The 16,157-nt window shown below is 34.1% G+C and overlaps 1 protein-coding gene across 1 annotated transcript in view; it reads left to right on the top strand.

The window, feature by feature from the left end:
- The window catches only part of LOC131952891 (dynein axonemal heavy chain 12), a 57,212-nt gene that overhangs the window by 150 nt on the left and 40,905 nt on the right, over window positions 1-16,157 (top strand). The window contains exons 2-26 of the mRNA XM_059315822.1: window positions 1,583-1,892; window positions 2,098-2,197; window positions 2,497-2,526; window positions 2,780-2,969; window positions 3,549-3,624; window positions 3,861-4,019; window positions 4,308-4,391; window positions 4,682-4,796; window positions 5,345-5,536; window positions 5,878-6,031; window positions 6,439-6,530; window positions 6,750-6,928; window positions 7,374-7,509; window positions 8,368-8,493; window positions 8,692-8,880; window positions 9,503-9,642; window positions 9,827-9,947; window positions 10,561-10,716; window positions 11,321-11,506; window positions 12,123-12,323; window positions 12,631-12,825; window positions 13,861-13,982; window positions 14,186-14,468; window positions 14,808-15,084; window positions 15,696-15,868. Coding sequence (XP_059171805.1) covers window positions 1,648-1,892; window positions 2,098-2,197; window positions 2,497-2,526; window positions 2,780-2,969; window positions 3,549-3,624; window positions 3,861-4,019; window positions 4,308-4,391; window positions 4,682-4,796; window positions 5,345-5,536; window positions 5,878-6,031; window positions 6,439-6,530; window positions 6,750-6,928; window positions 7,374-7,509; window positions 8,368-8,493; window positions 8,692-8,880; window positions 9,503-9,642; window positions 9,827-9,947; window positions 10,561-10,716; window positions 11,321-11,506; window positions 12,123-12,323; window positions 12,631-12,825; window positions 13,861-13,982; window positions 14,186-14,468; window positions 14,808-15,084; window positions 15,696-15,868 — 3,921 coding nt within the window. The 5' untranslated portion in view covers window positions 1,583-1,647. The remainder of the gene's footprint in view (window positions 1-1,582; window positions 1,893-2,097; window positions 2,198-2,496; window positions 2,527-2,779; window positions 2,970-3,548; window positions 3,625-3,860; window positions 4,020-4,307; window positions 4,392-4,681; window positions 4,797-5,344; window positions 5,537-5,877; window positions 6,032-6,438; window positions 6,531-6,749; window positions 6,929-7,373; window positions 7,510-8,367; window positions 8,494-8,691; window positions 8,881-9,502; window positions 9,643-9,826; window positions 9,948-10,560; window positions 10,717-11,320; window positions 11,507-12,122; window positions 12,324-12,630; window positions 12,826-13,860; window positions 13,983-14,185; window positions 14,469-14,807; window positions 15,085-15,695; window positions 15,869-16,157) is intronic.

The following is a 16,157-nucleotide window of genomic DNA, read 5'->3' as shown; positions in this document are numbered from 1 at the left end:
ATATTTTAAACATTAAGGTTAGATTTAGATACAGATCTAATAGTTAATTAGTTAATTATAATTAGTAATTTAGTAAAATTAAGTTACTAATATAAGTTATTAAGTACTAAAGAAGTGACTCTAAAGTCAGTAGTAGTAGATCTAAATGCAAGTAATTTAATTAGTAATAATAGTTAAAATAAAAGGCCGACTATTTTAATATTTTAAATTTATATTAGTATATTAGAATTAATGAAGTATTATTATTATGATATTATCTGAATCTAATGTCTAATATTAATATTGCTAATGCTATAGATAGTATTAATAAAAAAAAAGTCTAATTAATAAGAAACTAAGATCTAGTTCTATAAATTATAAATAGTTTTTTTTTATACTATAATAATTAGTATAGTAGTAGGTTTGAAAAGATGGAAGGGGGTCGACATGGTTGAGTCGGTAAAGCTCATGGTTGCTAAATTGAATAGTCTTGAGTTTGAACTGTTGGGCAGATGAGGCTCTTTAGCTGGGGACAGCAACTCTTCTAGTAGAGACAACTCCAGAATCAAACAACTGCTGCCTTGTAGTCGGTTCTTGGTTGGACAAAGGCAATGGAAGCAAATCCCCAATGGCACATAAACATTTGACATGTATACCTAATTGTGTTGGAGGGGATACCTTCCAACACTAAAATTAAGAATGAAGAAGAAGCGATGGAAATTATTTTTGAAAACCAGTTCCTATGCCATTCTATCATTAATTCTTTATTGTTGTGATGTTTTTGTCAATTTTGCCATCAAAGCAGTCGAAAAAAATCTACAAAAACTTAATGATGACTTATTTTTAGAATCATTGTTGTAAAGTATAAAAAGTTGCTGATATCTTTATTAAACAAAATTTGATAGGACCTGCTAGTGCTAGATTTCTTTAAAAATCCAAACATTTAGGCTTTCTTCAAATCTTCTCCTCCACACTACAGTTGTAAGCCTACACCTCCATATCTACTTTAACTTTATGTATCTATTTTGTATCTATTTTGTCTAAATCATAAACATTTTACTGACCCAGTTTTTTAAAATGATTTTTTTAACCATTTCCCACTGTCACATATCACCTGAAAAAGTTAGACATCCCCCCCCCCCCTTAAAATGACATCAAACTTAACCCTCTCCCATAATCACAAATTTGTCTTTTTTTTTTAAATATTAACTATGCTTGTTCAAGATTCAGTATATCAGCCTTGTGACTGTCATAAAACTACAACCACCTTCCCTATTTAGAGTTTAATTTCATTTATAGGCAACCCCTTTGAATGTAGGTTCATACAATTTTAGTTCTAGTTGTAAACATTTTTAAAAAAATATACAAGTATAGAACTAGTTCAGGCTTATAATTTATTCTTATAACATAACTATTAACATTGAAAAAAATTGGTTTAAGTATAAATATCTTTACTCTAAGAAACCAAAATCTATAATTTGTTTTCCATTTTTTTAATCTGTTTGAATACATTTTAAAATTTGATACCATTAAATGATGTAGGCATATTCTAAAAAAAATTGCTATAAAACTAGAACCTAATACTGTAATTTTTTAAAATTAGGTCCTACTTATCTCTTCTGTAAATTTATTGTGTATAAACACCAAAGTGACAACAGCTTTATAGAAATGAAAACTACAAAAGCTAAAAAGAGGAACCTTCTGCGTTCTGTGAGTTTTACTGAATCCAGGCCAGTCAAAGTATCAAAAGTCAGTGAGAATGATGAAAATGCAAATGCTGTGCTCTTTAAACAGGGTAGACCTGTTCTTCCTCCCATTCGAAAGTATGACTTTAATTATGATCCTTGGCTCAAAAGTAAGCTGATGACACACAGCAAAGTGAAAGAACAGCATCATACTTTGATGAAATACTAGTAAGTTGTGTGATGTTAATATACATTCTTTAGCAAAAATACACATAAACCAGTAAAAAGAGGGGAAAAAAGCATATTTATTAATAATTTATATTGTTAATATATTAATTTTTAATTTTGTCATTTGATAAAATATTTGATTCTTATTCTTAAATAGCACTTTTAAGCCTTGAAATTTATATGTCCCATTTATGAATTTATCCAGTCAGTGTCAGGCTCTCAAAGAAGCAAGAGAGGAGAAGATGAGATTCCAACAATGTCAGCTTCGTAAAAAACACGAGGAAGAGCCCCCCCTTAGACCAGAGGTCAGAAGTGATAATTACTGGAATATATTTATATATTTATTTGAACTTAAGGTTTGCTTTTCTGTTTCAGATAATTTTATAACTTAGATTTTTTTTATTTACTTCGGAATTTTTATAAGAGCTTGATATAGACTGCATTGTACACACCATGTTATCAGATTGCAAGAGTCTAATATTTTATGTTTGTGCAAATTGATAGAGAGTATTCGTAATTATTACTGTTTTATGTACATGTTTAAATGTATATTTATAACTTATTACTCATAATAAAATCAAATTATAATTACTATTTTTCATAGTTCAAACCCTCTGAGGATCACTGCTTGAAGGTAATTTATTCCTTAATTTAAACAAAATTATTGATTATATATTTAAAGTTTATGAAACCTTCAAAATCCAGAGTATTAAGGCTTAGGTCGAAAACAGCAAATTATTCAAATCTTCAGATTTTATATAATATGACCAGAGAAAATTGTCAGTTTAACTTGTCTCTTACTGTAAACTGGCATATGCAAACAACCTTATCCAAACATTTTTAGGACTATCGTGACATTTTAATCTTGACTTAATTGTAACTTTCAGTTAAACTACCTGGCACTTAAAAAGTTTATATTGAATACACCTGTTGCACCAATGGACCGGACTTCGCAAGAAAAAATTTTAAGGCTTATACCAGAGAAATTGCGCATTGGCCCTGAAAAAGATAAACAAATTGCAGAGCTGTTTAAAGAAATCAATGATATGTTTGTAAAGAGTATCCAGAGGTCTAACAGTGAGTAGGCCTTTTAGTAATTTAGTAATTTTAGTCGGCCTAGTAGTAATTTTTATTTCAGATCATATAGTCCTATTAGTTTATTAAAACTGTAACTGTAGATTTATATTTTTTCTGTAAAGCTACACATTCTTTGGTAAAGTATTTTTTAAGTGGCTTACAATTTTTAAATTTACAATTTTAAAAGTCCTGATTAAAAAACTAACCATATCCTTTTGTTTTTTAGTAGAGCATATTCTATGGGAGGGCGTGTTCGCATGTTAGGGCATTTGTCTGAAAGTACAGGCGGCTGGGCATAGCGCTGACCACACTATCTATTTACATGCCAAGTTCACAGAAACAGGTGAATTCTACTTTATCTGCCAGTGAGCCACCAGGCCCAAAAGGGATCTTTACTTTTACATTCTAATCAAGCCTGCAGTAAAAAGATTGGAAACAGAAAAGGCTGGGCCTGAGTAACAAATTAACCATATTTTTCTTTTTTAGTTCAGCACATTCTAATCAATACTGAAGTAAAAAGATTGTAAATAAAAAATGCTGAGCCTGATTAACAAACTAACATTATTCTTATGTTTTTAGTTCAGCACATTCTAATCAAGCCTGAAGTGAAAGGATTAGAAACAGAAAAGGCTGGGCCTCCTCCTAGTGAACCTTTGTAAGTTGATTTCTTTTTTAATGCCGCTCTTTTAATAAAACAAATTGTACAGAAATCTGGGAAATTTAAGAAGTGAACCTTAACTTTTTCACATTCCAAGTCTTTATGAGACATCAAATCAACAAATTTGATTTATATTTAAAGCAATTGGATGTTAAGTTCAACAAATGCTGTTGATTTTTATTTAAAATACTTTTGAAAGAAGATAACTCATTCTTTAAATATACACATTGCAGGGGACTCAACTTCAGAAGACCTTGGCACAAAGAATATTTAGAAAGAAGGATGAAGATCTTCCAGACTCTTAACCTTCTCAATCCAACTCATACTTCAGTGCTAGAGTTCTGCCAATCTACAATAGCTCAATTGAATTTGTTAGATATATCATCATATCGGTAATAAAAAAAAATCTTTGCTTATTTTTTGGTAGTTTTATATTAAATAATTTCCTATAGAATTATAGTTGTCTTAACCAGTTCTTGATAAACTTTATTATTGTTGCACTTGTAGCTTAACTAACACCAATTTTTTTGGTAAAAACTATTTTAAATAGTCTTTATGTTGTTTAAGTGAATCTTGTGTAATAAACTTTCACATATGTGACTATTTTCTTCTCTGAAATTATTTGGAACTTAAAGACAATTTCCCCAGTTATTTTTAACGCACAAAACTTTTACCAACAGATCAATGGGTGTAATCAATCTAGAGGAATTTAAAGAATGCATTGACAAAGATTTTGTTAATAGTGAGAGTAAATTCATGAAAAGGTAGGGTTAACACTAAATCATAGGGAAAGATATATTTTACTAGTCATGTTAAATAGGTAGCCTGTAAGTGTACTGTTATATTTGCAGGTCATATAAAAAGTATCACAAGCCATGACTAAAGTTAATTATTAAAGATTTAAATTGTAGATTGTTTTTTGTCTTTTTCAATTATCTAAATAATTCATGTAAAATAGAGTAAGAAATTACTTAAACCTTAGTCTAAAAGTTAGGTGATCAAGTTATTTGTTGTTTCACAATTTTAAATTTTGAGGGTTAAAATTGTTTCACAGCTGGTATCCAAAAGTTATAAACATCTTCACCACAAACTTCAAGTCTTTGAACCTTGATACACAGGAGAAGCTGGAGTCATTTTACAAAAGTACATCCACACTGTTGGGTATCCAGGTAGGCATCTGTTTAGAATGGTAGGCTATATCCACATGGATGGATATCCATGTAGCGTAACATTTTTTACTGGTAGGCTATATCCACATTGCTGGATATCCATGTAGTGTAACATTTTTTTTACTGGTAGGCTATATCCACATTGATGGATATCCATGTAGTATTACCTTTTTACTAGTAGGCTATATCTGCCCTGTTGAGCAACCAGACAGGCATCTTTTTAGAAAGGTAGGCTATCTCCACATTGATGGATATCCATGTAGCGTAACCTTTTTTTACTGGTAGGCTATATCCACATTGTTAGGTATCCATGTAGTGTTACCTTTTTTACTGGTAGGCTATATCCACATTGCTGGATATCCAGGTAAACTTTGTTCCATTGCCAGACTTAAACAAATTTTAATCGTCAGACTTTCATACAACAGGTATTATTTTCTTTAAAACAAGATTCTAAAAATGTTTTAAACTTTTCTACATTTGTTGGAAGAAAGGTTGAAATTAAAAACTAAAATGTATTGCAATTAGAATAGAAATCCTCTTCTCTACAGATGAAACAAATGCTTGTAAGCACACTAAAGAAATATGAGAAACTGTTCAGGGAAGAAAATTACCTTCAACTTCCCCAACTTCTTTTGAGCTTAGCACTGTCAGGATCGCAGCTGGTATACACCAACTCAGTAGAGGACGTTATAGAAGCTGTGTTGTTCTATGTCAATAGACTTTGTGAAACTTTAAGAAGTGTGAGCACCTTGTTTACATTTTAATTTTATTAAATTAACATGAACTTTCCAAATTGTTTTCAAAAGTATATGCCACAGTTAAATGAAATAAACATTTAATTTGCGAACTCTTTTTAAATGTTTAGGCATTTTAAAAAGGTATTATTATTTGTAAAGTATATAGACAATATAAGACAAAATTGTTGTAAAACAAATTAAACATAATAAAAAATAATTGTAAAAAATGTTAACATTAAAAACAGAATTATTATTTTAAAAAGATTTTTACATTGTAAAACAAATATTACATGTAAAATATGAGACATAAAACATAATTATTTATAAAGTAAATGTTTCCTAAGGTTCCAACAGTCAGATCTAATTTAGATTTTCAAGGGGAGGATGATTTTATCGATACGTCACTCTCCCCTCACATTGTCATGGAGATATGTAAAAAACTGGAGGGCCATGTCCGAAGATGCTATTCAGAAGCAGATGACCTGTTGAAAAATCTGAGTAAGTTTTCTGAACTTGGTTTATTCATTAGAATTGACATAGGTTAGAGTCATTGTGTTCAAATAAATATACACATATGAATAATAAAAAAAAAAAAGAAATAATCCCTTAACACTTAATAGGGTTGTTGGAGCACCACAGAGTGGTATGTTTAGGGCTAAGTGTCACATGGCGGTACACACCCCTCTCTATGCCTGACAACAGCCAGATGCCTCCATCTATGTATTTTGCTTTAGTCACAAACACCTAGCCATTGAAATATATATATATATATATATATATATATATATATATATATATATATATATATATATATATATATATATATATATATATATACATATATATATAAATATATATGTGTTTGTATCTATATTTATGTATACATATACAATGTATATATGCAGCGGAAACCTATGGCCACATAGTAAATGGAAAGACAGGACAAGCCATTGAAGCTTATCTTCAGGATGAGCACTCATTTGCTGAACATAAAGAGGTAAGGTGTAACTTCCATCAGATTCTCAATATAAAGGTAGCCCATGTACCAACTTTATTTTCTCATTTTATTGAATTTTAAGCTTTGTAGCTTGGCTAAAATTAAAATTGATGTACCTATATTTTAATGACAGACATTGAGTGTTCATGTTATTGCTTGTTATTTTCAATAATTGTTGCTTTAGAAATAATTATTTAATTTTTATTTCTTACTGTACAGTACATCAACCAATTTTACATACTGATCTCTGAGATCCAAAGCTTACCTTCAACTGAGAGCTTCAGCCTCCTCACTGTTTACTGCGAGGACATGAAGACTGCTCTTGTAGAAAAAACAAGACAACTTTGCCATGGGCTTCTAGTTGCAGTGATAGAAGAGCACAAGAATGAAAATATAAAGTATGGGTTGTACCAGTGTACCAAAATAATGTTAAACAAATATGAACTATATTTTGTTACAATGATTTTACTATGAAAGATTAAGAAGCTGTACATGTTCCTATTTGTTCAGAGATATTTCACCTACAAATATTTGTTTTGTTGTTTCTTGTAGATATACTTTTTTAAATTTTTCAGCACAATTTAATTAACTGATTTTAAAGTAAAAGTCTGTTTTATTTGTGGATGTAATGTATTCTTTTCACCATCAGATTTCTACTGCATCTATTCATGTCTGTGGTCTAGTGTCACTATCTTGGCTTTCCACACTGTCAGCTTTTTTTTTAATCTCTTTCAAAGGTTTACCGCATAATCTTCCTTTCCTTATTTTCTTAATCAGTTCTATTCGGAAATTTCCTTTTGGTTACTTTTATTTTCAATGACAATTGTAATATTTTTCTTGTAGTATCTGCCGAAAGTTTGAACATATCAAAGAAAAGGCTGAGCAGATACCCAGAACTACAGAAGAACTATTCCAACTGGCCAACTTCATGGAGAGAGCTCGAACAAATGCCATGACAACTCTCAGACTTCGAGTTCAGGTCTGTTGAACAGATTTTAATTTTAGTGCTGGACAGGACAAATGTTGGACAACTTTAGGGGAAAATTTTATTTTATTTAATCAGCTCATGTAAAAATGGAGCTGGATATCTTGCTGATTACAAGATGTTTTAATCTACTGTTAGTTTATGAACTGCTGAACTATTTTTTGCATCAAAACATCTTATTTTGCATTGTGCAAGATGTTGGAAGGAATTACTTTACTAATTTCAAAAAAGGAAAAGCTGCAACTTTATCACACTTTAACTTGACCTCCACTATCATCTTTTCTTGTACCAGAAAATCCAGGGCTGTCACAGAAACATTTTTTATTTCTGCTTGTCTCTGGAAACTTTATGATAGTTCCCCCTAGACCAGGGGTCGGCAACCTTTTGAAGCGGAAGAGCCAAAAGTTACAATTTTCAAAATTTCCCTGGTGTTAAAGAGCCACTAACAATTTTTAATTCAAGTATTTTATTTTTTTATTAAGATTATTAGTATTTGTGCAAGGAGCTGGAGAGCCGCATCTTGACACCAAAAGAGCCGCATGCGGCTCGCGAGCCGCAGGTTGCCAACCCCTGCCCTAGACAGCCTGTTTTTTGCCAGTTGTACTCCATCAAACATATCTGTGTCTCCCACTTTTACTTATATTATTAACTACCAAATATATTTTAACTTATGGATGGTGTCAATTTAAATTATATTGATTTAAAGTATTGCTATCTGCGGCATCATACAAAAACAGGACTACCAACAGGACTACCCTGATTAAAAAAAAATTGTTTATTAAACTATTTATTATCAAATAACTTTTTAAAAATGAGTATTTTATCAATGGAAATTGTTTTGTTTGTTTGCAGGAATCAGCTAACAGAGTTATGTACCTTATTGACAGGTTTTTCTTTAGTGAAGAGGACATGGAGATGAACTCTCAAGTTTTGACATGGCCTGATAGGATTATTCCAATATTTGACAATAATGACTTGGTAATTATTAGAATTCATAAATGATCTTTTTCTTTCTCTTTAAAATTTGTATCTTCTAATTTAATGTCATTTTAAATAGCAAAGTTAAAAATAGTTATATTTGTTAAGTTAAGTGTAGGGTTTATAATCTTTATACGTTAAAAACTTGATCTTCAAAAACATATTTAAGTAATTTTGAGATAAATGATCTGATCCAAGCTTCTTGAGGACACTAAGCGTTCAGGTGAAATGAAACTACTTGAAGCACGCCAGAGGGTGATCGTGGAACTGGAGCGTCTGAAGAAACGAGTGGAAGAATTTAACGACTACGGAGAGCTGGACATGATCCAGCAATACGTGCAGGACTCACGTACAGTACAGAGGAAACTAGTGGAACTTAATCAGCAGGTCTGAAGCCTCTTTTTCACTTTGTCACTGATATTTGAATTTTACGAGGAAGGGTATTTGACCTGGGGGAGGGAGAGGTAATGACTGAGGGGTGGGGGCTAATGACTGAAAGGGTAATTGACAGGGGTAAAGTCCTAGAACAGTATTGGTTGAGAGAGATTATTGTCCCAGTCATGGTGCGTCAGTTTCTGGGGGTTTTAGGCTGATAGTTGAAATGTTCATAGAATATTCTACATTGTGACACAACTGAACAGAAAACAAAAATTTATACCATGTTTAAAATGAACCATATTTCTTTCCATTTCTAAATTGAACAATTCATGTCTAAAATGGAACATATTCCATTTCTAAATTGAACAATTCATGTCTAAAATGGGACATATTGCATTCTATGTCTAAATTGAACAATTCATTTCTAAAATGGAACATATTTCATTCCATTTCTAAATTGAACAATATTCATGTCTAAAATGGGACATATTTCATTCCATGCCTAAATTGAACAATTCATGTCTAAAATGGAACATATTTCATTCCATTTCTAAATTGAACAATTTTCATACATTATCTAAAATGGAACATATTTTTTACCGTGTCTAACTGGACCATAAATTTTGTCTAGATGGAATGGATCCACAAGGAGGAGATGCTGTACAAATTCCCAGTGTCGGAGTACCCAGAGTGGGAACAGATAGCCATAGCTCTGGAACCATTCTACAAATTCTTCAATGCAGTCCTCAAGTGGCAAAGATGTGAAAAAAGGTGTGCTGCGCTAGTTCATTATAAGCTTGTTTAAATTCAGAAGTTGATGAGTATTTTATGTTGTTGGTTGAACTCATTGGGTTTCAGAAGTCTTCAAAGCTGCAAGCCGCACTACAGCTGTAGGTGTGGAGATTGTCTAAGATATATAACTATCAGTTTATTTGACAACAAATCCTGATTTTAGGTGCATGGATGGCGACTTTTTGGATCAAAATGTCGATGCTATTGCTAGTGAGGTGGATGAATATTCAAGAGAATTTTTCAAAACGCAAAAAATATTTTCTCTCCGTTTGAAAAAAATGCAGGTAAAATCGTTGGTGGTTTGATGAGAACAAAGAGGTTCATCTTCATTTTGATGGTTGCTGATATTTACCCTGATTTCATTTTTGTAATATTAAATTTTTTGTTAATTTCTTGTCAAGAGGCGTTGTTAGGGGAAATGGGGGGGGGGGGGGGTGTAAGGAGGCGGCCAAAACCTAGTTGAGGGCTAAATTGGGTTAAGAAATATAAAAAAAAGTTAATTTTGAGCTACATTACTCAATTATACACAGTTGAAGTTAAGAAAATGGAATGCAACTTTTTAAATCAATTGTGTGATACGAAAATAAAAACTGTTAGGGGTCAGTGAATGGTAAAAAGTACCCCAGCTTTTTTGCCCACTGGGCAAATGGGTTGATACGCCTCAATTCTTGTTGCTATTTGTTTGTCATTATTCATTTTGTGAAATTTATGAAAAATATTATTTTTATATTATTTGGGTTTTTTTTGTAGTAACAATAATTTTAAAAAAATAACGGTCTTGATATATTAGCTAAAGTATTTATTGATGGCAATTTAAACGTTGGTTATGTAACATAAGAATAAATATTGTAATTAACTCAGTGATTATAAAACCAGTGACTTTGAATGTTTGAACAGATGGACTACGATGACAGAGAAAGAGAAATTAAGAAACAACAGAGAATGGACATCGCCGCTGGCAAGGAAGTGACCATCCAAGACATTGAGCCATTCAGACCCCCAGAGATCTTGGGCGTGATTGACCACATGTTCCAGAGTGTTACTGAGTTTAAGGTGAGCCTTTCTTATGGCTGAATACGGGTTGTCCTACTAGCCTGACTTTAAAGTGAGTGTGTCTTATTGTTAAATACTTCCTGACCTATTTGTCTGAATATGAAGTGGGACTGTATCATGGCTGAATACCGGCCGTTCCACTAGTCTTAAAACATTTAAGGTCACCCAGCTCTGATGGATACCTGGCTCCTGTTTGGGAAACAAAGGTGGTTGGGCCACGGGCCCTGTTAGCTGAGGTCATTGACACTGCTGAACATCTGCTCCATTTGTCTTGGGCACAAATGATAAAGATGATGAAGATAAAGTCCATTTATTTAGTAGTGAAATGTTGACTAGGCTTTTAATTCCCTTTTGATTGATTGTTTTTTTAGTGTGAAACTATATAATCACCAACAATTTAACTGTATAGTTACCAACAATTTAACTGTATAGTTACCAACAATTTAACTGTATAGTTACCAACAATTTAACTGTAGTTACCAACAATTCAGCAATGCAACTAGATAGTCACCAACTGTGTGTAGCTATATGGTCACCTACTTTATGTAAAAATATGTTGTACATAATGTAGCTGTATAGTGAACAAAGGATTACACTTTTGCAGGAAGTCATACCAGTGATTGGCATCATGTGTAACCCTGGCCTGAGGAAGCGCCACTGGGATGGCATGTCAGAGATTGCAGGGTTCAACCTAACACCCGATGCTGGCACCACACTGAGAAAAGTCTTGAAGCTGGAGCTGGAGCCCTTCATGGAACAATTTGAAGCCATTTCTGTCTCAGCCACCAAGGTAAGTTTTTATCTTTTTTGTTTAGTCGTCTATGGCGTCACTGAATCTCTATCATTTTGTTTTGTTTTGTGAGTTGACAAGCTGGAGTAGTAGCGAGGACTAGGCTGAAAAAAGTGTGTCTGATTCTTTGAATCCCAATGCTATTTCTGGGGCATTGTGTCATAGGGTTTATGTGTCTTGCTGTGTATTGAATCTGAATCCTAATTATGTACTGATTTTATGTGATAGACTATTAGACATCCTCATAAGTTGATTTGACATATATAATGTAGAACATCCTTGAGTCCATTCAGATTTGAAATTCAACCAGGGGCTGATGGAGTCACACAATTCTTTGTGTATGCTGTACCATCTTATCTGAAGAACTCTACTTCATTTACCTATTTGTTAATTGTTACTTTACTTATTATTTATTACTTGGTCTGTGTATGTCACCTAGCAACTCACACCTACTCTACCTGGTCTGTGTATGTCACCTAGCAACCCACACCTTATGTACCTGGTCTGTGTATGTCACCTAGCAACCCACACCTACTATACCTAGTCTGTGTATGTCACCTAGCAACCCACACCTTCTGTACCTGGTCTGTGTATGTCACACCTGTCCATCTTTCAGGAATTCTCCCTGGAGAAAACATTCCGCAAGATGACCAGTGAGTGGGCGGAGGTTTCGTTCACCCTCAATGTTTACAAAGACACAAGCCTGCGGATCCTGGGAGGAGTGGATGACATCCAGACAATGCTGGATGACCACATCATCAAGACGCAGACCATGAGAAACTCACCATTTGTCAAACCTTTTGAGGAGGATGTTAAGGTATGTTTAATCTCTTTTGTCAAACCTTTTGAGGAGGATGTTAAGGTATGTTTAATCTAGACAGACCATGAGAAACTCACCATTTGTCAAACCTTTTGAGGAGGATGTTAAGGTATGAGTGTGTTTAAAAATGTATAGCTGTCAGAGTTCTTTCTTTTTTTTTCTTTAAATTTACAGGTAAAAATATTTGATTGTTATTTGAAACTGTTTTAACTTAGTATAGTATAAAAGATTTAAAAAACGAGTATTCGTTTGAAAGGAAGTTTTGAAATAAGCACTCTTGTATGATGTCTTGATAATCATCAAGGTTTGGGAAGAAACACTGCTACACACGCAGAAAGCGATTGACGAATGGCTGAAAATGCAAGCCCAGTGGCTATATTTAGAACCCATCTTCTCCTCCGAGGACATCAACAACCAAATGCCAGAGGAAGGAAGAATGTTCCAAACTGTGGACCGCAACTTTAAGGATGTCATGTTCAAATGCAGTAAAAACCCACATGTAAGTCACTCATTGGTTTTATTCAAGAAACTAAGTTAATTTTAAAAAATTTCTTCATTAGTTTTAATAATTTATTTCCCCGAAAAAAACATTACTTAGGTTTTAGTTAAAAGTATTTTGAATATTACCAGTACCAGTCATGTTGCGTGTCACGTTAATGTTATGTTAGCCTATCATCTTGATGGGGCATACACTCTATTTAAGTGTTAAGACAGTCAGCCTGACTGTGACCTACGTTATAATTTATAAATGTTTTTAGCACAATTTCCATACGGACAATTGCGATTATTAACTCGTCATTTCTGGATGTGTGTCCGATGTATGGATGTGTGTCCGCAGCTTTAAGTCGTATCTCCTCCTCAACGAAGCAATATCGAGGAATAGTTCCAAAAGCAAATATGTTAAGCAAGTTCCGAGGATGAACATAGGCCAAAAAAATTCCCGGAATTCCTTCCTGGATTTCCCGGAAAAGCCAAAAAACCTTGAACAAATGCAGTTTTTGCTCCATATCTCGGCAACCAGACCACTTAGCGACTTGAAACATTTACCAATCGATTCCTGCCATAATTTAGAACAATATTGCCGAAGAAAGTTTTCAAACATATCCGTTCGTTCGGTCACAAATTTTTAAAAAAAATTATTTAAACTGAGCATCTTGTAGGCCTAGGATGATATTTTAAACTGAGCATCGTGTAGGCCTACTTGTTAAAATAAAACTATTTCCGTTGATATTTTCTATTACCCCCTACACGTCCGCATATTTTTAAAAAATCTCGTTAATAAATATTTTTTCTATTTTGTTTTGAATTATTAAAACTACTTGTGTTGCATTATTTATTTGCTGAATATATGATTTATCTCGATTTAAAATTGTTATGGATAACATAAGGAAATTGCGCTTAAATTGTCACTAGACTTTTTAATAACTTGTTTTTACTTAATAAGGAGATAACTTTGTTCAAGGTTTAACAATTGTCTTTTATTTCAGTTGTTTGAACTTCCATAATTTGGTATTCCATTACATCTTTGTTTCAGGTTTTGGAAGCTTGCGGCACTGTTGGTGTCCTAGAAAAACTGATAGACAGTAACGTCTTGTTGGACAAAATCAACAGGGGACTCAATGCATATCTGGAAAAGAAGAGATTGTTCTTTCCCAGGCAAGGAAATTTTTAATTCATGATTTAACTATCATAATAATATTAGTTAAACTTTTTTCTCTGAAGATTGTTGGCTGTTGGGTCATTAAAGTCAACAGATGACAGCAGCTCTTGTGTAAAGTTTTAAAAAATTATTACCGCTTGCCACTTTACCGACTAAGTATTGCTAAAATATGTTGAATTTTGTTTTACTCCCGAATCAGGTTCTTTTTCCTCTCCAATGATGAAATGCTGGAGATTCTCTCTGAGACCAAGGATCCCCTGCGTGTGCAACCCCACCTGAAGAAATGTTTTGAAGGCATCGCCAAACTTGACTTTGATGCCGAGCTGGTCATCCACGGGATGTTCAGTGGGGAGGGGGAGAACGTCCAGTTCTCCTACACCGTAGACACCAACGAGGCCAAGGGGTCAGTGGAGAGATGGCTGCTGCAAGTCCAGGACTGTATGATTGTCTCAGTCAGGGACGTCATTGAGGAGGCCATTGAGGTGGGTCTTGCTGCTCTAGTGGCTGGGGCTGTATGATTGTCTCAGTCAGGGACGTCATTGAGGAGGCTATTGAGGTGGGTCTTGCTGCTCTAGTGGCTGGGGCTGTATGATTGTCTCAGTCAGGGACGTCATTGAAGAGGCCATTGAGGTGGGTCTTGCTGCATTACTCTGTTAATCTATGTGGGTAAAGGAAGTAGAACAATTCCACCCCACAGGCATTACCCCCCTTCTTTCTCACTCCAGTATATTATCCCCCCTGTACAGATGACAAGTTAGCTAGCTAGATTGGTAAAATAGTTAAAACTTTGGTAAAATTGATAGTTTTATGAACCTTGGTAGGAATATTTGAACACAACAAGAAAGGCGTGGGTCCAGGAATGGCCTGGGCAGGTGGTCATCTGTGTGGGGTCAATCTACTGGACACAGGAAGTGCATGAGTCCATCGTCATGGGAGCAGAAGGTCTGACCGCCTATCACAAGGTACTGCAGGACCAGCTGAAGGACATTGTGGACTTGGTCAGGGGTAAACTGACCACCCAGCAGAGAATCACACTAGGGGCTCTTGTTGTTATAGACGTCCATGCCAGGGACGTGGTCAGTGAGATGGCCAAAAAAGGTAAATTTTTCTAGAAAATTTTTATTTGTTATTTTTATCATCCTCTCTAATAATCTAAAATGTTGATAATGTTTCGTAAATATAAGCCTTACAGTATTTTTTTTCTTATCATTCTTAAACTAAGCATATGCCCTTAAGCAACAAAACAGACATACACGGTAAAATCATTGCTTTTAAAAATAGTATACTGTAATGTATTTGAACTAGAAATGTGTGGTAGCTTGATTTCTATCATCAGTGCATTCACATAGAAACTATTGTAAAAAATATTACGATTGGCAATAAACCATTAAATCATATTAAATGAACTCTTTTAGTAAAGGATCCTTTGTAACCTGAAGGTCCATTGGATAGGTGAGGTAAAGTTCATTTGTTTCTTTGACCTTAGCATATGGAGGGATAATATGGTCAGCACTATTTGAGCAACCTTTACCTTATGCTGGGTGGACTCTGGGGCGTCTAACTTACCCGAGCCTGGGATCCAAACTGAAGACTTTTTGTTCATCAGTCATTCTCTCCACCATTCAACCATACCTTCCCTTTTAGTCCTTGATGCTGCCAATCTATTGAGCTGCAGCCTGGGAACCAATCCAATGTTTCTCTGCCATCAGGTGTGTCTGCTGAAAATGACTTTGCCTGGCTGTCCCAGCTCAGGTACTACTGGGAGGAGGCCAACTGCTGTGTTCGTATCACCAACGCCACTGTTAAATATGCGTACGAATACCTGGGTAATTCAGGGCGCCTTGTCATAACACCACTGACAGACAGGTGCTACCGCACTTTGGTGAGTGTTTGGTGTGTAGCTCTTCAGTGAAAGAAATTGAGTCTGTGTATGTCTGATTTAGACAGGAGTAGGAGAAGTTGCTAGCTTGTGCTGATTCATTTCACAAGGCTCTAAAGATTTAATCCACATATAAAGGTGCTAGGCTTTACTTATCCAATTCACATATAAAGTTGCAAGGTTCAACGATTCACTTCAAGGTTTCACGGATTCAATTCACATGTAATGTTGCTATGTTTTTCTGATTACATCCACATATAAAACTGCTAAGCTCAGATATAAAGTTACAAGA

The sequence above is a fragment of the Physella acuta genome, unplaced genomic scaffold (genome assembly GCF_028476545.2).
Source record: "Physella acuta isolate Inbredline_101_S28 unplaced genomic scaffold, ASM2847654v3 ptg000893l, whole genome shotgun sequence".
Taxonomy (NCBI): Eukaryota; Metazoa; Mollusca; class Gastropoda; family Physidae; genus Physella; species Physella acuta.
The sequence above is the reverse complement of the archived record's forward strand: the minus strand, read 5'-3'. Positions and strand labels throughout refer to the sequence as shown.